Source organism: Cupressus sempervirens, chromosome 11, assembly GCF_028749045.1.
Source record: "Cupressus sempervirens isolate cs-2001-9-10 chromosome 11, ASM2874904v1, whole genome shotgun sequence".
NCBI lineage: Eukaryota > Viridiplantae > Streptophyta > Pinopsida > Cupressales > Cupressaceae > Cupressus > Cupressus sempervirens.
Window position 1 is genome coordinate 19,158,820 of NC_143128.1, and position 24,967 is coordinate 19,183,786.

General features: G+C 34.7%; 2 protein-coding genes across 2 annotated transcripts in view; one reads left to right on the forward strand and one right to left on the reverse strand.

Annotated features, from left to right (window-relative positions):
- Window positions 1–12,714: 12,714 nt before the first annotated feature.
- The window catches only part of CYP51G1 (CYTOCHROME P450 51G1), a 29,771-nt gene continuing 17,518 nt past the window's right edge, over window positions 12,715–24,967 (forward strand). The window contains exon 1 of the mRNA XM_089809022.1: window positions 12,715–13,308. Coding sequence (XP_089665148.1) covers window positions 12,847–13,308 — 462 coding nt within the window. The 5' untranslated portion in view covers window positions 12,715–12,846. The remainder of the gene's footprint in view (window positions 13,309–24,967) is intronic.
- LOC149528026 (uncharacterized) lies at window positions 14,889–17,761 on the reverse strand. The gene is made up of 5 exons (XM_089810711.1): window positions 16,506–17,761; window positions 16,081–16,377; window positions 15,845–15,969; window positions 15,474–15,750; window positions 14,889–15,366 (listed from the first exon to the last, which is right to left on the reverse strand). The coding sequence occupies exons 1-5, from the start codon at window positions 17,643–17,645 to the stop codon at window positions 14,980–14,982; spliced, it is 2,226 nt and encodes a 741-aa protein (XP_089666837.1). The 5' UTR covers window positions 17,646–17,761; the 3' UTR covers window positions 14,889–14,979.

A 24,967-nucleotide genomic window follows, 5' to 3' on the forward strand; every position in this document is an offset into this window, starting at 1 on the left:
AATTAAATGGCAAAATGAAGAACTATCTTACTTCAAAGGATGTTTCCAAGCCTCTTTGCTTCAACATTGCAATTATTGTGTCAGATTGGGATGTCCATAATAACTTTTCCACGTGAATTATGCATTTTGTAGCTTGCTTGATTCCTTGATTTTATGCCAAATGAACCAATTGAGTATGCTTGTAAAGGGATTTAGAATAAACTTTTTCCCAATAGCTGACTGAGAAAAAAAATAATGCCATAGATCAATCCCAACACAAGGGCCAAGAAGGGGACCCAAAATAGGTCTTGGGACTAGGATGCACTACATCCTAGTCCTAGGATATGGATGCAGTATATCCCAATCCTGAGATAGGGATGTACTATGTCCCACTTCCAAGGCCCAAAAAACTATGAGATTCCCTTGGGGTCCCTAAACAAATTTTGATTTTGAGAGATTAGGTGCACTTTTGAGGGAAAGCCCTATTTTGATGTGGAAAAGGGTTTTTGTGATTGGAGGATGAAAATGAGGACACCGAGGACATAGGTCCTACCTCAAGTTTGTGGAATAAAATAGGAACACCAAGGATGATATGTTAGATCCTGCCATAATTCCATCTAGGAGAGGTACAAAGAGATATACAAATGCATCCTAGATGCAAATTTATCATGAAGTTATATTAATAGGTGCTAAACCATTACTAAATTGAAGTGTGTCCAATTTAGGATGATACACTAGGTATAGAACATTTCAACTACCCTATACCTCTTAGATCCATCTTAGATCTTACTAGAAGATAGGTTTGAAACTTCAAGATCTAAAAAATGTGGTGATAGCTATTTTCAAGATTTTGTCTATACTCAAATATGAAGTAACATATTTACTATTTCAATTCTAAGTGAAAATAGATCTTCACAATCTACATTTCTTATCTCATTAACATTTCCCATTTCAAATTTACACATTTAGCGAAGGATCATTGAGCTATTCAATGCTTATGACCAACCTAGCCTATTGGAGCATCTTCTTGCTGAAAAGGAGAAGTGGTCTATCTATTTTCATTGCTTCCCTATTCATATTGCATAATATACATCTCTTATTCCATGAGTGTTTTTTTTAAATGTATGATCGTACAGGTCCACCATTTAAAATAAATTAATATCTCACAATGCATTTAACCTATCTTTTTTAATTATAGCTATGCAAGATAATATTAATACTTTAATTAATGTTATTAGTCATCTTCTACTTTATTCTACCAATACATTATTATTGATGTCAACATATTTCTCTATTTAGATATTGTTGTAGAGTTAGTACAAGAATATTCAGGCAAGAAGATTGTATTGGTAAGGCCACAATATTGAAGATCAAGTGGCACATAGCTATAGATGGATAAAGGATTTATGGGAGACTCGTAAATTGGTGATCAAATAGTTTTTAGGAAAGACATGGTAACAATGCTAGTGTTAGTGAGCATTGCTGGCAATGACTTATGAATAGTGACAATTTTTGGTGTATCAAGGACTCTATTATGCATCCTTGACATGATTTATTTGTGGTAATAAGAAAAGATTGTGAGGTTTATAATGTGATAAAGTTGATGAGCTTTGGATAGATTGTGTATAATGATGACCCACGATGAAATGAGCTCAAGAGAATTTTAGCATGTTTGAGGATTATTGGTATGTTTGAGGATGTTTTTTTGGATCATTTTTATGTCTTATCCAACATTTAATAGATCAATTATATTTTAATTATAAAATAATATTATGAGTAAGTGTTAGACAAGACCGACCTTATATTGCTTCTACAAGGTGGATGATTGTATAGGTAAATGTGATCTTTTGAGGATGAGAAGTGAGTGTGGTGTGGATGTCGAATGAATCCATGCATAAATAATAGGGAAGAAGTATGAGTGGAATCTAATGAGATTCAATGAAACTTAACAAGAATAAGGAAGATGTTATCAAGAAGTTCATGCAATATTGGATTGTAGTCCAAAACTGCATGACAACGAGCCTTCCAATATAATTGAGTAGTGTGTTTTCGGTAGGGTACTAGAGGCACATGCATTCCCATTTCTAATAGAGTATAGTTTATTGTGGGTATCATCCCCATTGTGGTGTTTCCCCCTGTATATGAGCAATGTTAGTATGCTAATAGAAACCAAATTTAAATAAAGCTTCTACAAACTAAACAAAATTCATAAACTTCAAGATAGACTAAGATGAGCTCTCAATTGAGAATATGAGCCATTAATGGGCTCTCTCAATGAGAAGCTCTCTTGTTGAGTAGCTTTGTCTAAATAGATAGGATGTATGCTCAAGCTTTATGCTTCAAAAAGGGCTTCAAAAGGAGTTGGAATTTGGGTGTGAGTGTATGGTTTTGATGTAAAATAGCTTCTTAAAATGGCATTATGACTTTACTTCATGGATTGTGTTCTTTTGCAAAGGGGAAGGATCCAATTTATAGGCAAGAGGCTTGAGGGTTTGAGGGCTAAGATGCAAGGATGGGAAAAAGCTTATGGAGGGCTCAGATTGCATGAGAGGAGAGCACATGGATTGTGCTTCCTTATAGCCAATCAAGGAGTGACACATGTCACATGGTGAGAGGATGGAGGAAAGGGGAAGGATGAGTCAACAAAGGAGGCTCAAGGGATAAAATCTTCATAAAGACTCTCATAATGACTTGTAAGAGCAATAAAAGGGCTTGTAAGAGTCATTTATGACCTAGTGGACTTCATAAAGTTTTATGGTTGAGATATTTTGAGGGTGATGAGAGCAATTTTGACTTGGACTTGATTAGGAAGGTTTTAAGCTTGTTTAGGCTTGTGCAAATGATTAGAGGATGGATTAGGATGGTTTAGGATTAGCTTAGGGATATGCAAGTGGATGGCATTTAATGAGGGTGGGTGAAGGAGGAGATATTTGTTCACTTTGGCTTGGGTTAGTAATTCTTAACCCATGTTTAGGGAATGTGACAAGGTTAGGAGGGGATTAGGATTAGGTTTAAAGACATCTTCTAGAAGAGTCTAGACTTTGGATGAGGATAAAGACTTTCTAGAATAGTCTAGAATTTCTTAGGATGAGGATGAAGACTTTCTAGAAGAGTCTAGAACTTCTTAGGATGAGGATAAATTAGATTTTTAGGAAATAAATAAAGTTTTATTTATTTCAAGGGTTTGGGTTGAGGAGATATTTATTAAAACTTTTTTAATAAACATGAGGATTAATATTTAATCTTAATTAAATATTTTGAGTTGGGATTAGGGGTAGGAAATGATGAGATTAGCCTTTAATCGAAATTAAAGAAGGATTAGAAGATTTTGGAAGAGGTTATTGGTCATAAGGAAATTGGCCAAGTTTTGGGCAAAAAATAAATTTTTTATTTATTTTAGGATTTTTGGTCAATTTATTAATTAAATAATTAATAAATAAGGAAATAATGTTTAAATAAGATTTAAACATTTTTGGGAGGGATTCCTTAATTAAATATTTTTAATTAAGATAAAGGGATTTAATGGCATAAAAATTAATTAATTAATTAATTAAATAATTAATTAATAAATGATGATGTCATCAAGACTTTTTCAAAAAATAAAAATACTTTATTTTCTAAAGGTTTTTAGGTGTCTACACCCCCAAAAAAGTTTTCATGCCAAAAATAATGGTGTTATATGTTCATGTGATGTTGCAATTATGTGTTATCATGCTTATCATCGAGATCCAATGTTTACATTTTAATTAGTAAAAGTTTGTAAGATCTTGACACAACTAATATGTCCCCCCTTTCATTTGTGTGGTGTTTCTAGTAATCCAACATTCTCAAGTATCCATTCTCACAATCAAGCATTCATAATAAAGCTATCAAGTGCAATGATGTAAATTAGGTTCAAGAGCTATCAAGTAATTAAGTCCAACCATTCATGGTCTAGTATTCGTATTAATAATTCAAGGTGTTTTTCTCCATAGGTATATGTTATTTCCCCATTAGAGGCCAAGAAAATGATTTTTCTTAATCAAGGAAGAGATACACCTACCTCTTCAATCATCTCTCTCTCTCTCTCTCTCTCTCTCTCTCTCTCTCTCTCTATATCTCTCTCTCTCTCTCTCTCTCTCTCTCTCTCTCTCTCTGCCTTAATCAAACATTGTGATGAAGTACAACATCTATTCCAATTGGTTTTGTCTTTCATGATTTCCTTTTGGTTTTTTATGTCAAGTCAACGTTATTGCATCAAGATAAGTTATCACATTCAAACAAGAATTTGCATTTCCAAGGTATGATATACTTCATTTCTTAGATCTAACATTCACTACATGCAACACACTTTCCTTTATTTTATTTATTTTCAAGGTTGATTCCTAGTAGGGGTAATACTAAGGCAAATCCCTTCTCCAATATTCTCCCATACTTTTTCTATGTACAGAAATATTTTATAAAGCTACCAAAAGTTTTTCAATAAGTTGATGTGTTATGGCAACATCACTAGAAGTTCTAAGAAAAAATCCAACGTATAAAATGTCTCAAATGCCATGTACCTAGTTACAAAACATTGCAATTGCCTTATACCTCCCAAACCCATATTATATTTGTCTGCAAGATAGGTTTAAACCTTCGAGATCTTAGAATAGTGGCTACAAGTACATTTAGGATTCCATCTCATATTCAAATATGAAGTAACACATTTCCTATTTCAATTCTAAGTGCATATAGATCTTCCTAATTTGCATTTCTTATCTCATTGACATTTCCCATTTTAAAGTTACATATTTAGCAAAGTATTGCTGACCCATTTAGTGCTTGGTACCATCCTAGCCTATTGTAGCATCTTCCTTCTAAAAAGTAGGTCTACCTATTTGCATTGTTTATCTATTCATCTTGTGCAACACATATTGATTTTCCCATAGATGGATTTTTTTGTAAAATATAAGTATGCCCTTAATTTAAATTTATTTTAAGCCTTACCTCATTTAAAATTTCAAGACACATTTTTCCATGCCTAAGTGTCATCTATCATCACATAATGTTTTTTTTTAACATCTATAACCTATTATCTCTCATCCCTAAAAATATAGGCAATTTTAGTGGGACAACATTGACTAGGGAAGACTTATTTTGGAGGATAGTAATCATTGCAACCTTGTTTCATTATTCCCCCCCCGCTAAAGCTTTAGGATGATTGTATGAAGCCTTACTCTATCCATTACTATCCTTGCTAAAAATGCAATTTTTTTCTACTTCAACCAGTACTTTGAGATCCCTATATACAACATCCTTTTCAAATCACTTTAACATACACACAAACACGCGCGCGCGCGCATGCATCTCATTATTACAACACTCCAAATAAATAAAATTATTCAAGGAGTATCAAACTAAATCAATGCATCTTTGATTATTCTTTATATTATTATTTCATGATATTATTTTATGTTATTGCATCAACATGTGTAAGGACTTACCCTAAGGAAATTGCATCATCAATTAAAGGAAAATAATTTCAAATCAAGCATTTCAATTCAAATTTCTATGTTAATTGATCATTATTGTAGTGTTGAGTCCAAACCTAGGGTTTGACCAAAGAAAATACCTTATAATTCCAAACATCAATTTCTCATGTTTTGTGTAGATCTAGGCTCAAATATATGTCCCAAAAGAAACAATAAGAATGAGTCAATTGAAGGCAAGAGCCTACAACACACTGGTAAATTTTGAGCCTCTTATATGGGAGGTCTTGGATTTGAGTCTACTCGAGCTTAAAAAATAATGATAATAAATAATATAAGCTTGAGTCATTTATCGATAAAAAAAGAATGAGTAAACTCAACGTGCACCTATATATATATATATATATATATATATATATATATATATATATATATATATATATATATATATATATATATAGAAAAATTTAGGATAAGGTCACCTAGGGTTACCTTGTCCATTTGGAAGTAGTTTAATTTTTTTGGGAGCCCAATGCTGATTAATAAGACCTTGACCATTAATTGTTAGCTACTTTATTCTTAGATCTCAAAGACTTCCCCTTTAAATCACTCAATCCAAAATTAATAGAAATAAAGGAATAGAACCTCTAAGCATATGATATTGAATTGAATCTCTTGAGAAAAGTGTTAGTGAACCATACTTGGTATCCTTTTTCTCTCAATATAATCCAAGCATAAATACATCTAGTTTCCAATTTTGCATGCATAATCTAGTGAAACCTATTTTCCTACCTTATAGCTTCTTATCAAGATTCTATGTTTGTTTCTTTACCTTAGGAATTACTTCCATAGATGTTTGGTGTTAAGAAATTTTTATTAGACCCATGTGAAGTAATTTTTCTTCCTCTTCAATTATAGGATTTACCACATAACAAAACTTAGAATCAACATATAATGCTCTAATAAAACACTTGTGCTTTTGAAAGACAAAAGAAAACACTAAATGCTGAAGAAAAAATTGGATAAAACATTAAGAACCAATTATAAAACCTCTTTTTGAATATTTCATTCCTTTAGTTGTGTTCTTAAATTCTTGAATTTGGAGACGAAATCTTGGATGTGATCATATTATTGAAGTTGATGAAAGATCAACCCCACATCTTCCAAGAATCACCTGCATGCAAACACCTATCACAAAAAGAGAGAAGCAAAAGCTATCGAAACTGAAATTCCCAGATCCATAGTCAAGATATTCTTGATGAGAAAAAAGATAGATTTATATTATCAAAAGTGAATGAATAAATTACAAAGAGATCAATCCTTATAAAAAGAGATCAAAACCCTAACAGGAATCTAGCTTAGGTTGCGTGATAATAATTGATAAAAGAATTAATTATTATATGCCCAAAGTTTAGCTTAATTAAACTAGAGATAATAAGTGACTTAATAATTAAATCAATATGATTTAATTAATAAGAAATTACTTTATTACTCTAACACACACACCTCCCCCTTAAGATAAACTTAAGGAGTAGCTAAAAACCTAGAAACTACTACTAAAAGGAATTTTGGGTCCTGACAATAAGACCCAATGAGGTACCCAAGCACAACCAAATCTTTGAAAAAAGGAGAAACAAAGAAAACCACATGGGAAAAGCCCTACTCCAAAAAGAGATGGAAATAATGTTGAAAAAAACTAGTGAAGGATTGAAGAAGCCTTCAAACTAGGGAATGTCCTAGAAGATAAGAACACAAGATGATCATGAAGAACAACACTGAAGCATGAATCTGCAAACACTGCCAAATTGTTGATCTGGAAAACCTCCACTATATAGAACATGACTAGGTAGAGAAGACTAAGTCTGAAGAGCTGATCAATCAAAGATGGAAGACATCTTCATGGCCTTCAAAAATAGGAATGAAAGAATGTCTATATGGTAAATGATCCATCTCACCGAAATGTACAGGTATCCAGCCATTGCAATTGCCTAGTACATAGGATCAAATACTGAATACATAGCTCACTCCATCAAACCAAAAAAGAAATAGAACCAACATAAACCCCTGATAATGATGAGAGTTAAGACATGAACACTGAAATGAATGCAATATCTCTTATAGAAAGAAGAACTAGGAACATCAAGAGTGCAAAAGAAGTACAAACACCTATAATGGCATGTGTCACTCACTTGACAAAGGAAGATGAAGAATATGACCAACATGAAACCCCCAAGGCAATTTATAATGTAGTGCGAGTAAACAAAACACAAAGATGTGCAAGATCCTGAAATGCAATAGAGTGATATTTTATCTCAGTGCATTTGCAAAAATACTACAAAACAATGTCAACAAAGATCAAAATAGACATAAGGTTGATAAAAGAGATCATACGACCCATGAAAAATCATTTGAAGAAACATAATCGATCTCTAGACCTGAAACAACCAAGATATCTACCCGTGTGCAAAAAAGAAAAAAAACGAATGGGATGTGCCTGGAGCAGAATCTAGAAAATAGAATGTCTCAAAATATGTCTACAAGAGTGCAAAATAGAACCTCTAAATTTGACTGCATAAACTGGCAACCAAATGACATCAAAAGTCCAAATAAATTGCACCATCATGATGGGCTCAACATCATCTTTCCAACAATATCTTGTTTGCAAAAAATGGAGTTCAAAGGAGCAAGTTATGAAAGGGAAAAATAGAGCTGAAAGGGCAAAATAAAAATATTTATCACCTCGAGATCCATGCCAAATGCCCCACAAAAAATGCTCACTAGTACAAAATTACCTTATGAAGTGTGTTAATATTGTACCAAAATTGTCTTAATTTATGTGCAAAAATCTCATTTTGTGTACCCAAAATCTTATTTTTGTGTAAAAAATCTCAATTTTTGTGCCAAAAGTATCATTTTTTGTATAAGAAAGGTATCAAATCACTACCTCAGAAAATGTGCCCAATTTGGGAGCATTTTTTTTTTGCCTCAAATTCTAATTGTGTCAAAATTGGACAAATTTTATATGAAAATGGAGATTTTGGACACTCTGAGTTGAATGGTGATGTCCATTTTTGCTCAAAGTGCACCAAAAATCAATGACCCCCTCTAGATCAAATACAAAATCCTCTAAAAAATGAAACCCTTTGTAAGAAAAAACATAGATCTAAAAGCCAAGCCGAACCTCTCATAAATAGAACAAGGGCATGAAGATCTAGAGCTCTGATACCATGTTGAAGTTGATGAAAGATCAACCCCATAGCTCCCAAGAATCACCTACATGCAAACACCTATCACAGAAAGAGAGAAGCAAGAATCTATGGAGGCTAAAATTCCCAGATCCATAGTTGAGATATTCTTGATGAGAAAAAAGACAGGTTTCTATTATCAAAAGTGAATGAAAAAATTACAAAGAGATCAATTCTTATAAAAGGAGATCAAAACCCTAACATGAATCTACCCTAGGTTGCATTGTAATAATTAATAAAAGAATTAATTACTATATGCCCAAAGTTTAGCTTAAGTAAACTAGAGATAATAAGTGACTTAATGATTAAATCAATATGATTTAATAAATAAGAAAATACTTTATTACTCTAACAAAATCTTCTTGGATCAAGATTTATCAAAACACTATCAATTTGACATCTCTTAACCTTATCTATTTTGTCATACATATTTTAGTCTCCCATGTCTTCTTACATGTTTCACATGGCTCAATATGAAACCAAAATTCAGATGAGGTTGGTAAACTTATACAACCAATTATCTTCACCCCTTCAGTTTCCTTTTTTGATAATGCATTAGAATTAGTTGGTTGAAAAATTATTTCCTTTAAGTAGGCAAGATAACCCTTTTCCATTAGACAAATACATATTGATTTCTTACATGATGCATAATTATCATTGCTAGGAGTTTTATTTGATACTTGACCATCATTAGAACACAAAAGCATGTAAAATAATGCAATCAACCACTCCAAGATCACCACACCTCAAATCAATCAGTCAAACACCCCCCGCCCCTAAAAAAAAAACAAAACAAAAAAATGTTTTTTATTTATGTATAATGCATTTAAAGATACTAAATTATATGGAAGGCAATATACTGGATCTTAGCACTTACAAATGTTGCAATCAAGCTATACTTGACTCATTAGGTGGAAAAGTGATAATATAATGATACCACTAAAAGGGAGGATATTCTTGTGCTGTCCCAGTGTAAACAAAAGTGCATGTAGTTTAGAATCCAGAAGAAACACTTGCTGGGCATAACACTTAAACACACTATTAATATCTTTAAATTTGTTTTGAACTTAATTGTTACATAAAAATGAATTGAATTCTATGTTATATGTAAATTGTTCCTTATATTTACTAAGTGGATCTTATTATGTGCATAGAGTGGTATGGTTATTTAATTAGAGTTGAAGCAATCAACATTACAATTTAATGCAAGAATAACTTAGTGAGAAAATGGTATGTTATATTTTGTTAGCTAAATCAATGTAATTAATTATCAATTTAAAATTGATCCATCATCAACTAGGATCTAGTTAAATTGTACAACAAGATGTCATTTGTTTTTTAAAACCAAATGATTCATTAGCTAGTCAAGTTTGTGTATGTTATATAGCTTGTATTGTGTCCATACATGAATTTATTTATTTGGTATTTCATAACATATCCTCATGTTGGAGGTACCGTGTTTTCCCCTTATTGCATCCCTCTTCGTATGCATTAGCATTTATACCCACTTTGAAGATATTTTTCCTTTACTCTTATAAATTATACTTTCATGGATATATAATTGCATTACAAGGATATTGCCTTCCAATTTATATACCATAACAACATTAAAATACCTTTATATTAGGGGCATCAGAAATTCCCTCATTTCACACTAATCCTACCTAGATTTATGTTATCACTAAGATCTATTTACTTAGCATTACATGCATGTGTTGTCACTATAGGGGTATATGACTTTCCTTATGGCTTACATGGGTGTTTCTAGCTATTAAGGTCTAATTTTAAGCATGCTAAAGGAGACCTTATCCTTGAATATTCAGCTCATACCCCACATGCGCTTACTACATTTTACCTTTTTAGTATTACATAATCATAATACATAATTAGCACTTTTAATGTTTAATATAATCACATACTTGTCTATAATTCACATCGTGGCTCATGTATTATATTACCTCTCCTTCAATTCTTTGTCTCATGGATTCAACCAATTCAAGGGGGAATAAATTATCACTAATGTTCCTATGTTGAGCTTTCAAGCAATGACGAGTGCTGCATAAAGAATCATCAATATGATTAGATGGACCATCATTACATTACATGTCAACATGCTAAGTGCTTTAACATCCCATCATCACTAGGCTAAGCAATTCAAAACACGTGGAATTTACAAAGTAGTTTTAAGTCATATTTTCCATTTCTTAGGTAAAAACATTCTTTTAAAGTTACTCTAGAGGCATCCTTGTGACCTAGCCCAGTGCCCAACCCACTTTATCTTGGCCTTACACATACCAATTTGGACCTAATTTTTATTTTCAATACATAAGATACTCATCACATATTCTCCTCCATTTTTACAAGATTTTTATTGAGAGAACATATGAAATGATTAACCTACACAATCACATTCAGTGGGGCCCATTACTACATAGACTCTTGTGATATCCTTTTTTTTGGTTTAAATGTTACTTTACCTGGGTGTTTGTGAGGACTACTTACTTTGCGATACACCTATTATAATTATTGACATGCACCTTAATGTTGAAGCAAAATGTAATAATGAAATTAGCATATCCATGCCATTACCATTTACTTTTGTACCAGAATTTGAGAGAATTTTTATTATATATACAACTAAACGAAAGACACAATATTGAATGAAGTTGGGCTTATTCCCTTGCTTTTTAGCCATCCTTATACATGTAAAATTTCACACATTTATTGCCTACCTTATCCATACTCATACGTACTTATCCATACTCATACGTACTCAAATACATTCACCCAACCTATGCATTTATTACATTCATATGCATACCTATTCCACTTTATTTTTTATTTGAATATACTCGATCATTTGCCTACCTAGGGTCATTTTTATTGTCATGGGATTGACCCTACAAATGTGGACTTGATTCATACCTTTTCAATATTTACATGCAATTTTTGTTGACTTCTTCTTACTCTTACTAAACATTGTGAGTTGAGTGACCAAACATTTATGTGATTACGAGTTATATACTTATATTTAAAGGCATCCATTTGCACTAGTCTCTTATACATCGTCTCATCCTAGAAGTATCTAAAGAAAACTCAACAACAAATCACTTCAATTTTGAGCAATTGGAATATAATAAATTTGCACACACCATGCTAGAGTGTTTGTTTGCTACCTTAGATTCTTTATACATATTTTTTAGAATTGACCTAGATAATCATATTCCCTTACAAGATAATGGCGACCCTTCAAGAGAATTTTAAAATACTATTAGAATTATCATAAAAGAAAAATAAGACATAAGTCTCATGAACACGTCAAATCATAAAAACATATATAAAACAAGATCAATTTTGTAGTAAAGAAGAAATTGGTAACCTAAAATTAAACTTAAGCCTAATAATATAATCATTCACATGCAAAAACCCATTATAAGTAAATTTTATTATTATTTTAATGGAAAACCAATGACCATTACCATCCTTAAAACTAATGGCTCCTACCATTATCTAAATTTGGGAAACCAACGGCCATGAGTATCTAATGATATTGTTAAAATATCATTAAAAAAAAGGGTGCCACACTTCTTAACATTTCAATACATATAGGATCAAGTTGTCACAACGGCTTACAAATGTTCCAATATAATGCATTTTAAAGCTGTTTTAGGGGTGGCTATTAACTTTTCTTAAAGGGGGTTCGACGATTAAATTATGTAAATGATCCTGCCATGCTGGTAAGAGAGACTTTTACCCTTCTCAAGTGACAACTCAAACAATCTAGGTGGGTGGAGAATCTAGGGGCCAATTCATTTAATTATTGAAACAAAAACCATACGTAATGAAAAATCGCTTGCTCGTCTTAAAAAAATTAAGAGCCAGGTGATCGGAAAAAACAATGTAAGAAAGCACGAGTAGCCCCAATTTTGAATGCCCAAAAACCCCCCACTCATGTGAGCGAATCTCTCGAGCTTATGCTTGTCACGGTGTCTTCCAACGCAGAAAGATATAAATGTAGGAACCCACTGATTCATCCGTCTAAAATGGGAGGATTTCAAGCAATTCCTAACGAATTTGCTCGGTAGATTTAATCATCAGATTAGACCAATCTGAGGTATTGGGTATTGACATTTGAAGGATTTAGAAGGGGGGGTTCTCCAGATCTGTCCAAAATGTCTGTATTACCCATTTATGTGCAAGCAGGTTTCCTGGTGATATTAACTATTGTGCTCGCGAAACTCGTTTCAGTGTTGTTGGGGTCTACATCGAGCAAGAATCTTCCGCCAATGGTATCTGCATGGCCCATCGTTGGAGGCCTACTAAGGTTTATGAAAGGTCCAGTTGTTTTGCTCAAGGAAGAGTATCCCAAACTGGGCAGTGTTTTTACCATCAAGCTTTTGACAAAGAATGTGACATTTTTCATTGGCCCTGAGGTGTCTCAACACTTTTTCAAAGCACCAGAGTCGGATTTGAGCCAGCAAGAGGTTTATCAGTTCAATGTGCCTACTTTTGGCCCTGGTGTGGTGTTTGATGTGGACTATTCCATCAGGCAGGAGCAGTTTCGGTTCTTTACAGAGGCGCTTAGGGTTAACAAGCTCAAGAGCTATGTAGATCAGATGGTTTTTGAGGCAGAGGTATTTACGTTAGAACTCGTCTTTTTCAGCCTCTTTTGGAAATTATATATTCTGGTTAACCTATACAGTAAATAGTGCAAAATCTCACCACACGTATGATTGCAAAATCGTTAATTCGTTCTGTTGTAGCTCTAGAGGACAAATGGTGGAAAATGTTAACATATTATCTCCTCTGTGAAAATTCTTTGACTTGGGCTTTTCACTCGCACCTTTCCAATAGATATTATGACTTTAGATGTCTACCATTTTTCAATTGTTGTTAATGAATCAACTCAAGTAGTTTAATTGAAATGATCATAAATGCTTTAATACCAAGGAAACGATCCCCTGAAATCAGAGAATAAAACTGAACTAGATTGTGGAAAACATTAGAAATCTACAAAAAAAGTGCTAGCAGAAATTTGAAAATTAAGCTGACTATTCCAGAAGCATAAATATGCTAAAAAAACGATATACAAATTTTCTTTAATTTGATAGAAGTACCGATTTGTAAATGAATTTGGTTTCTAGAAGGCATCGATTATTTGCTCTAATACCAAGATCAAAGAATCTATCCCAAGCTCTTGGACAAACTAATCCCAAATACAAAGATGACCAATTCTCAAATTATAAATCATTAAACGCAACAGATTCCACAATTACTCCCATATCTTCCCATACTTATAGAGGAAGCCAAGATAATTCTGTCCTTGCCCCATCTTCCTTAAGTAATAGTTTTGTTTTAATTTTCTATAATTAACCATAGGCTCTCCATGACTTTATTTAGTTACTTCTATGCTTTGTTCTCATACTACAAACTTATCTTATTTACTAGTACAATATCAAGCTTTTTAAGATTCCGCCCCTCCAATATTGTTGGTTCCAAATAATTGTTAACGACAAAGGATGCTTGAATATGTCAACTTCAACTAGCTTTCAAGAGTCATATTCTTGAACAAATCTTTCACTTGTACCAAGTTTATTAAAATACCTTGCTTCCTTGCCATCTATTTTGGTGGCCATTGTTCTTCGATACAATAACCATATTATACCTTCTTGCCTTAAGACACTAACAAAATTATTTCCGCTGTATTGATACTGGATCTTTGTAGATTCAAACAAATGGATGATGGGATATTTTCCATACATCAGATCTGTTTTTTTATCACATAAAATCATTGTTTACTTAAACTTCTAGCTTCACTCAATATTCCTTGTTAAGACATTTAAGTTTGATGCAGGAGCATCCTGGGTGTAAGAGCAATCTTGCATCAACAAAAAATATTTCATTTCAGTTCTCTGCTTAGTTGCCGATTCGTGACACGAATCCGATTCGGGCACGTGAATCGGATCCGTGGATTCGGGATTTTTTTTTTTTCCCAATTATGATTCGTGGAGGATTCGTGCATATATATATATATATATATAATTATATATATGCATTATATATACTAAAAAAAAGAGAAATATACATAATTCTAAAACTAAATCATTTCATAGTATGAATCTAGTATACTTGATCAATGACATTGATAATTAATCTATTTTCACGATTATAAAGGAAATCAACACATTCACATTGAATTACTGAAAGTGAAAGCTTGTAACATTCAAAATATAGATCATTAAACTTAAAGTTTATAACATGATTTACTCATAAAAGAGTCAAGAGTCAACACTAAAGTTTTTTATTTAATCATCAAATGGATTTTCAAGAAAATCCGCATCAGAGGGGTACTGGTGAGCTGCAAGTGCTGCATCTGTATTAGTAGAGGAACCCAAACCACTAGTAGTAGAGGGGATTGTTAACTCATAATCCTCCTCCTCATCATCCACATCAATCAAAGTGGATCTAGCAAGATCTCGGATGGTCATATCTAAATCAGGAGTCTCGGGTGCTACATCCCAAAGCTTTTCGGGCCCCTTCTTGTACTTAGGATCCTTCCGTGACAACAAGCGCAAATTGTTGTGAATGAACACAAGGTCTTCTGATTTTTTTGGAGCCAACCGGTTGCGTTTGATTGAGTGGATAAAGGAGTAAGTACTCCAATTCCGCTCAGCGGCAGAAGAGCTGGCAACCTAAAGAGAAATTAAAAATTATCAATACAACAATCAAGATAAATAAATTAAATAATAAATTCAAGGAATTGAGAATGTTAACCTTAAGCTTAATTTTACAAACTTACTTGGGATAGGACCTTTATGGCAAGAGGTTGGAGATACGTGAAGGCTTGCCCGTGAAGGTACCACCATTTGATGGCACCCATCCTGCTTTGGTCTGCTATGGCAATAGGGTCGAAATCCTCACCTGAGTTGAAAGCAGCAAATTCACTCCTCACAATTGCCCCAATCTCTGGATCTTGGAATATCTTAGCTAGTGCCCTCTTATACCCATCTGCAACCTCTGCATCTCTAAATGGTGGCACTCTACCTGGAAGGCGAAGTACATCTGCACTATAGTACCTGGGGATAACAAAAGACAATTGAACACTATCAAATATCAATAGCACAAACATTGGATAAAATAAGCACAAACATTTGATAAGAACTACAGTACCTCGGGGATAGAGCATATGCAAGGAGGTGCAAAGGTGTGGTCATCTTGTTCCATCGATGATGAACAATTTTTTCCACCTTCTTGTAAAGGGTGTCCTCAGGATCATTCTCCCTCCTTTGTATGGCCTAAGATATGAAATATGAATAATAATTATAATTAGTGAATATGTCAATTTAAACTTTAGAATCTAGATATCTCTCAAATAAAAAATTGTTGTAAAAGAGAGTAAAACTTACCATTTTAATTTTTTCCAGCATACTATCCATGGAATCATAAATATCCCCAAGGCATGGCTCATCACTATCTGCGAAGCGAAGCATTGCCATTATTGGATCGGTGATTTCCAACACATAACTCACAAGACCCCACCAATCCTCATCTAGTATCATTCTTCTCACATTTAAAGCCCTTGCTGTATTGGAATTCTTCCAAATGCCCCATTGGGGGCTAATGACCATATGCTTCAATGCTTCTTTTACCTTCACAAGTCGTCTCAAGACGATTGTGTGAGAGGCAAAGCGGGTTTCAGCAACCTACGAACATGTTAAACTCAAGTTAGTAAAACATTTAAAAATTAAAACATGTTAATGTAAACAACAACAAAAATTAATAATTGTGGAATCCAATAATATTCAATTATATATTAAATATAAAAATTTACCTTCAATAACTCCAAGTCCGAGAAACTCCTAAAAATTGCTTGTGACATGTGGTGATTTGTCACAAACATTTGAATCTCTTCAGCTTCCTCATATATCCTTTTCACCCAATCTATTTCGGTGCCAATTGCTTTCATCACTAAATTGAGAGAGTGGACGGTGCATGGTGTCCAAAAGATATGATCATATCTAGACTCTACAATTATCCCTGCAGCCCTGCAAACTTTTGCATTGTCCGTGACCACTTGAACAACATTATCAGGACCCACTGACTCTATGGCATCAATGAGAATGCGTGAAATAAATTCTGCATCTTTCACTTGCCCTTCACAATCAACTGCCTTCAAGAACATTGCCCCCTTAGGGCATACAGCAATAACATTGATCAATGGACGGTTTCTACAATCTTTCCAACCATCCGAAATAATAGACACACCCGATTGAACCCAAAAATCTCCTATTGGTTGAAGTTGAGCCTCTACATTTTTCCTCTCATCATGTAATATGGTAGTGCGCAACTTCTCATAACCAGGCGGTTTGTAACCATGGGGTGCATCATTTATTGCTTCCACCATCTCCCTAAAATAAGGTGATCTAGCAAAATTAAATGAAACACCATTTGCAATTAAACAACGTCCAATTTTGTGATCAGCAATGTCTCTCTTTTCAATTTGGAATGCCCTATCTAGTGGGCCTCTCTTGCGGGTGAGTGGAGATGGGTCTTCATCTTCATCATTTGTAGTTGGCATAGGCAAAAAAGGATGTGTTCTTGTGTTTGTTTGATCAAATGATGGTGTTGGTATATTTGTTTTTTGGGAAGCACCACGTTTTGCTTTTGCAACTGCTCTATCAGCATCATCTTGCTCTTTTGCTAATGCTGCTATTTGTGCAACTGGTAATCCCTTCTTATCACTACCTTGACACATGTGAATTCCTTCACCCGCAGGGCCCAAAAAATGTAGTTTCACTCGGGAATAGGAGCTTCTATGTTGTATGTTGCAAAAATTACATTTCCATATGTATGCCCCACCCCCAGGACATTGTGCAACTCTTGTTGTGTGTCTCCATAAAGGAGACCCCTTATCAATTTTGAAGCTTGGTGATGCAGCCCCACCCCCACCCACTGAGCCTTGACTACTCATTGTTCTATTCTTGCAATCTAGAAAAAGTGAAAGAAAACCATACTTCACACTTGCACAAAAACTTGAAAATTTGGAAAACTAAAAATAAATCAATAATCTATGAAAGAATTCAAGAATATGGTTGAAATGCATACCTTAAACACTTCTTGCAAGGTATTTGAAGCTCCACAACCGATCTCCTTCGAATCCAAGCACTTCACTTCAAACTAGCAAGTATGAGAGAGCAAAATGAGAGAGCAAAATAGAGAGCAAATGAACTTGCATTGTGATTTAGAGGGTCGTTTTTAGGGTTTAGGGCCTTTAGGGCAAAAAAAAAACATTAAAAAATGATAATGGGCCCACGTTTTTGCATTCTCCTCCTTCATTGCTGCGGATTCACGCGGATCCGCGCGTGGATCCTCGAGGATCCGGGCAGGATTCGTAATCCTGCCTGTGGATCCGTAAGGATCCGCGGCCCGCGGATCCTTACGGATCCACAGGCAGGATTACGAATCCTGCCCGGATCCTCACGGATCCATACGTGGATCCGGATCCGAATCGGACCCGAGCCCGGATCCGGCCTTTTCCAGGCGAATCCGGTAACTAAGGTTCTCTGAATAAGGTTGTCTTAATGCAGAGTTGTTGTTTGTGGAGCCTTGCTATTTAGTAAGTCATTCATATGAGCTCAAAATGTCCTAATTGCAGAGGTGGATGCTCATCGTGGATATGTTAATCTACCAGTTGAGGCTCAGTGCCATATCATGTGTATTCATGGATTTATTGCGGATTTTTGGTGTGTCATTTTGTTATAAAAACTTCAGGCTCACCTTTGAAGGCCTAAATGTGCTCGGATGAGGCCCGAAAACTCGACAGATGGGTGCTTGCACAGATTTGAGTGTGTAGATAGAAGCTGAGGATTCCGAAAAGTGGTATAATAGCCAATCGGAGCAACGGTTCGAGAGTTATGGCCTTTGAAGTTGGGCCGACCAAAACTTCCAAAATAAATGTCAAAAATGTATATGGCCAAATATACATGTATTGTTAGGGTTTGTTAGCCCTAGGTAGTAAGTTTGAGTCTCTAGAACCTTCTCGGGCAGCATAAAATTGCCTATTTAAGAAATGCCCGAACATTGTCTAGGACAGCTCTGAGTGATAGTTCACAGTTTTGTTTTGCAGATTATTGTAACGAAGGCGCTCATGTGGGTTAGCATATTGTAATTCTGAATTCTGTAATTCCACATTTGCAGCGATAATAAAAAGCCCATATTTTGTTCTCACAAATTGTTGTTATTTCTTTGTTTTTGTTCTGGTTATGGTATTAAGGGGAGCATCCTTCATCAAAATTCATATTAGGCAATCTGTGTTCTTTTCAAATAAGTAGTAATCAATACTAAATTCCGAAACTCGACTATGGCTAGCATTGATTAGTTAAGAGTTTTCTATTCAAACCTATATTACTTTGAGATTAGCCAAATATGATATTTTAGCAGACTCTAATAAGCAAAGGAATCTATATACAGTGGAAAAGGCAACTGCATTATGCATTAAAAAGCTAGTCATTGTGAGGACAATCATGCAAGGGTTCTGTTGATGTCAATTTTGTACCACTACATAACATATAGCAATTGAATACTTGATATGGAATATCAAACACTCAATTCCTCTCTTGAAAAGTTAATACTCATGAGGACATGAGAAAACTCCAATGTTCCTTACACCTGTGGATACTAACTCAGTTATATCAATGTGATTTGTTGGTTAATCACTTAGGCGGCCTTATGTTGTTCATTCAAGGATTATTTGGACTTTTGGTGTGATGGTGATGATGTCTGGGTTTGGTAAAGTATATGAGCGCCAAATGATGTTGACGGTGATGGTGATGGGGGGTGTGTCTGCCAATGGTGTCTCACTTGTTCTAACTTTCTAAGAATGAACTCCAACTACTATACTACTTGCGGCTCTACTTCTACTCCTACAAATGGAAAGATTAGCAAATGGATGGGGATAGAATATGATGAAAGCTTACTAGCAGCTCTACCTTCATAAATGCAATGATTTAAGGAAAAAAAGACCAAATTACCACGCAAGGCTTCCTAACAAGCCACTAGGATGCTAGTGGCCTAGTTTATAGATCCCTATCAAACATCCACTAATATCACCATACGACTATCCATCTACTCTTACACTTAACAACTTCCTTGAAATAAAATCTACTTTAGCAACTTCAAAGAAATTTAACTCTAACTATTGGAAGTAGAAACCATGCAACAACACCAAGTGTTCTAAATCACCATGCAAGTCACAACAATGATAAAGAAGCATCACCAACAACCTGGGGTGCTTGGCTTATTTCCTCAATATCAATTGGCATATCCTCTTCTTCATTGGTGACTGTTGTATAATCTCCATGTTGGTTCTCGGAGAGAGGAGAATACTCATTACTATTATTGTAACTGCTTGATCTCGAATCAGAGCTCACCTCTACGACGCCCCTTGTCCACGTGTATTATCCTCTTGGCCTCTAGCCTGAATTATGCTTTCCCTTGATGGTGTTGCATTCTATCTCTTTGCTAGAGTTTCCTGATGTTCTTTGCTTTTCTCAACCTCCAAACCTGTTTTCTTGCTCTTAACTACTTTTTGTTGTTGGCTATTGCCCTCACCTTTTTGTCTGACTAACTCCGTTGGACCTTCTTCCTCTGGTTTTATCTTCTCATAAGGCGTACCTTCTGACTTTGTAATTGCCTTAACTTCTCATTGTACCATGACTCGGTGTGTAAATCAACTGTCCTTGTAACTTCCTCTAAGGAAGGATCCTGATGATCATCCCAATCCACTGGACCCAATTCTGTTCCATCCACTGTATCATAATCTTCCCTTAGCACATTTTCATCATCTTCTAGTTGATTGGGAATACCAAGGCCTCTCCATCTGATTGCCCTCATCATGCCCACTGACAATCTTGAGAAAGCTTCTCATATGAAAGTCATTCTGTGCATTGGCCCAAAAATCTTCTATAGTAGGAATATGTTTAAATGTATTTTTGTGAGATGCCTTGATAAGACCGTTAGGATCGAATCCTCGTCTTGATCTATACCATCCTAGATGATACCATTCTAACTCTTTCTCTGTAGCTGCAAAGGTGACAGATTGGGGCAAGTATCATTGCCTATTCCAAATGAGAAGGTAATCCCTGTCTCACCTATGAGTTTCATCATTTTGTCATAATGCTCAAGTTGCCTAGCCAACTCCATCAAAACTACTTTGTTGGGTGGGTACCTTGGAAGTCTCTTGGGACAAATTGTACTTCTTGCTACTCTAATATATGTGAATTGTGGAAATTGGATGAACCAACTCCCATACTTCTTAAGTTTCTCTTCTGCTTCCGATGAGAGCCTTCTAGCAGGTGTCCCGTGCAATATCCTTACCGTTTTCATGGCAAAGGCGTCATAAAACATCTTATAATCTTTGGTGTTCTGCAAATGAAGCTGTGGATAGCACTCATGAACCAAATATTGCCCCGGCCCATTGCCAATCACTCCTAAGGCCTTAAGTCCAAGATTTTCATATAGTCTCGCAATCAAATAGAAGAGATAAGACCCCATATAGAATTGCTTGTGATATTGCACTGTCCTAAGTTGCAACTCTAAATTTTCACTTATGATTCTAGCCCAATCAAATTTTCTCTTTCCTTTTTCAATTTCATCAATAAAGAAGTACATCGAGTTCTCGAATTGCATACCTTGAGCCATGCCCATGGTTCGGTTGAGAAGCACAATTAGATCGCCATACTCTGATTTGAAATTTGACTTGGTGAGGTTTGATGATCCGGTAACTCTCTTCTTACCTTCGTGTAACCAATTCTTCTTTAGATGAATGAAGTAAGCATCTTGATTATCTTGAAATAACTTTGCCGTCCGATCCATCATTACCATTGTCATGTCTTTATACTGGGGAATATTAAATACTTCTTCGGCCACTTATCCGCTAATGTTGGCCAACACTCTCTTCCCCTCATGAAAAATGATGGACTTGGTAACAATATCAAACCGGGATGCACACTCCATTACCAATTCTGGACAAGGCAAGGTAGGAGGGAAAGCCATTGCATGTACAATTTCGCTCTTGTAAATCTTCTTTGCCATGGGGGATTGTCCTTCTTTCAATCTGTCCTTCAATTGTACCATGTTTGCCATGTCGATATTGGTGCCATTTATTCACCTCATTTTTGAGAAGAAGGTGGTCTTAGGCATTATGTCTTCTTTGTCTTTTTTGGTATTTGTTCCCTTTGGGTTCTTGCTTGCACTAACATCTACCATCGTAAACACTTATTTTTGCCCCTTCGTTCTAAATGATATGGACTACACTTATCAATCTCCAACTTTCTTTCTATAAATGAAATCTAGCTTATTTCTGCCTCTCTAAGTCCTATCTCTACACTTATGAATCTCCAAACTTCAATCCTAAGGGCGGGGCTACCACTTATTTCTGCCTCTTCGTTACCTTAGGATGGAGTACACTTATATCACCCAACTTCAATCTCAGGGTGTCCTAGCTTATGTCTACCTCCCCAAATGTCCTATCATGAAATCTACACTTATATCTCCCCACTTCAGCCTATCAATAGAATGATGAAGTGGTGAATGATGAGTGCAAGAAGAATATAAGGGAAACGAACCAAGCAAGAACAAGGAATAGAATCCGCCTTTACCAATCATCACCTCTAAAATGAATAAAATTTTACCTTAAATCTGCCTTTACCAATAACTGGGCCCTTTTCAAATTCAGATCAGATTTTGGAAATGTCAAGCGTCCTTGCAAATAATGATGCCCTTGTAAAAATCAGAACTTTGACTTCCTTGAAATCAACCAATTCTGGAAGGAGAAATCATTGCCAAGAAATGGAAAATCAAACTTCACAAAAATTGCCCTAGCTGGAAAAAAATCAGATCTGCTCCAAAAATCGCCCTAGGGCAGAAATTCGCCCAAGCAAGAAGGATAAAATGCCACCAAGAAATGGAAAAATCTGCCCTAAAAAATCACCTAAGCTAGAAATTTGCTTTCCTTAGAAGAAAATTGCACATCCAAGGAGGAGGAAAAAGGAATGAGAAAATAAGAGGGGAAGCCTCTTTTATACCACACTTTTTTGCCTCTCCAAGTGGGCTGACTTGCCTGGAGGGAAAACAAAATTAAAGTAGCCCTTTAATTAATGGCCTAGATTTAAATGCAATATTAAAATTACTTAGCTCATCGTGAAATTGGCTCATTTAATTGTTAGCTTTGATAAAAAATTGCAAAATAGAAACAAGGTAAGCCTAGGAGATGTCAAAATTTTTATTTAATAACATTTTAGCAATTAAAATATCATTAAAATCAAATCTAGCAAGCCAAAATCGATTTTTAATTCCCAATTACTGATTTCCTTTAACATTTTAAAAATCTTCTAGGCTAAATTTCAACCAAATTAATGAGATTTTGCAATTTAATCTAATTTCAATTTTGCAATACAATTTTAATTTTAATTTAAAAAAAAATAAAATTAATCCTTTTCCTAGTAGTCAAAATTCAAACTCCAAATCCAATTTCACTATCAAAAATTTCCTTTTTCACCAAAAAATTCAAGATTTTCCAAAATGACTAAATCTAAAAATTTCATTTTGAAAATGTTCAAGCTTATACAATTATTTCAAATTTCAAAATTCCATCTAAGTCCAAAAGTTCGCAATTTTATCCTGCCAACTATTCGTTTTAACCATCGAAAAAAAATGTTGTTTTGAAACCTATTTGGCCTAAGGATAAAATTACATGCTCTGAAAATCAAGTTTTGCACCAAGTGAAAAATAAACCAAATCAAATCCTCTTCTGGCCAGAAGGCATCCAAGGTGTAAAATTTTCAAATTTGAAACCTCTGCACAACTCCAAAAAATTTTCTAAGGCAACTGAAAAATTCCAAAAAAAAATCCGCAAAAATTGCTAAAGCCTGCTTGAAAAAAGGGGGTCCCCAAAGTTTTGGGGCGATGGTGTGAAAACCTCACAACAGGTTCAAACATTATTTTATCTCCATCACCATGGGTCATAGTAGGACAATCATGCCCAATAGCCAATGAAGATTTGGTATCATCATTGAAGCTTTCCTCATTAGTGATTAATGGAGGATGAAAAGGAAGATCTTCACCATAATGAAAGTCATTATCAATAGAATCAAGATTCCAACTTGGGATAAAAACCACATGAGATTCGTCTAAATGAATATTTTCATCAACTTCACACTTGGGCTGCATGTTTGTATTGGAAATATTTAATGTCTCTTCTTCAAGCTCCTCCTTTTCAGATTGATGGATGATTCCCTCTCCTTTATGGAGATGCTTGTAATGCTTATGACTGGATGCAATACAAATTTCTTATTCAGTCTCACTCACTTGTTCTTGATCCTTTTCTTGCCATGCATCCTTATGAGAGGATAGAGATCTATATTCTTTCACATACTCCTTTTGGTGAATCTTTCTTAGCACTTTTCTCAAAAGATGTTTCATCAGCAAGAAAATGATTCTAATTATTATCTTCTTATTGAACTTCTTTCTCACCTGTTAAAACATGATAGCGCCAGGCAGAATTCAAGGAGAAACTGGAAAACTGTATGCATAGGTGTGTGCATGTATGTATACCAGTTCATCATATGAATTGGTATACATGCTGATACATACACACACTTAGACAATAAATTATCTTGCCATAAATTTTTAGGATTATCCTTGCATTAACTGATCAACCTAATAATGAAAATCTGAGCAATCAGATTATTGTTATTTCTTGTATCGGACTGTGCATCCCTGATCTATAATGATCAAATGTGCATCAGGATGGATTGTGTGAAATGTCCCACTACATTAATCAGATCGGAATATATGAATTAATTGTTCAGCATGTAATCATGCCCAATAACCATTGGGTGCATTTGCAAAAGGCACAATGGTTAATCCACAAACTATCAGGTTTCTTTGTTAATTAGAATTTGCCTTCGTGTCTCTTCAGAGAGACATTTGCCTGAACAGTCACATCTATTCCTCCTTATGTCTTTTGACGGTACTATATATGTTGACCGATCACAAAGAGGAGATCATTGTAATCAATAAATGTTCTACCTCAATTAGAGTTCTGCAATCAGACTTCATAATCAGCATTTCTCAAAATTGATATGATATCACATTTAACATGTGTCAGAGCCAAGTTGGAAATGATACCAAGAACAAATATAATCTCAGAAAATCTAAAACATCATCAGAGCAGGGATGGAACTGGGTGGGTTTGATCTTAATTTTTCTCTTTGATGTAATCTTTGCAAGATA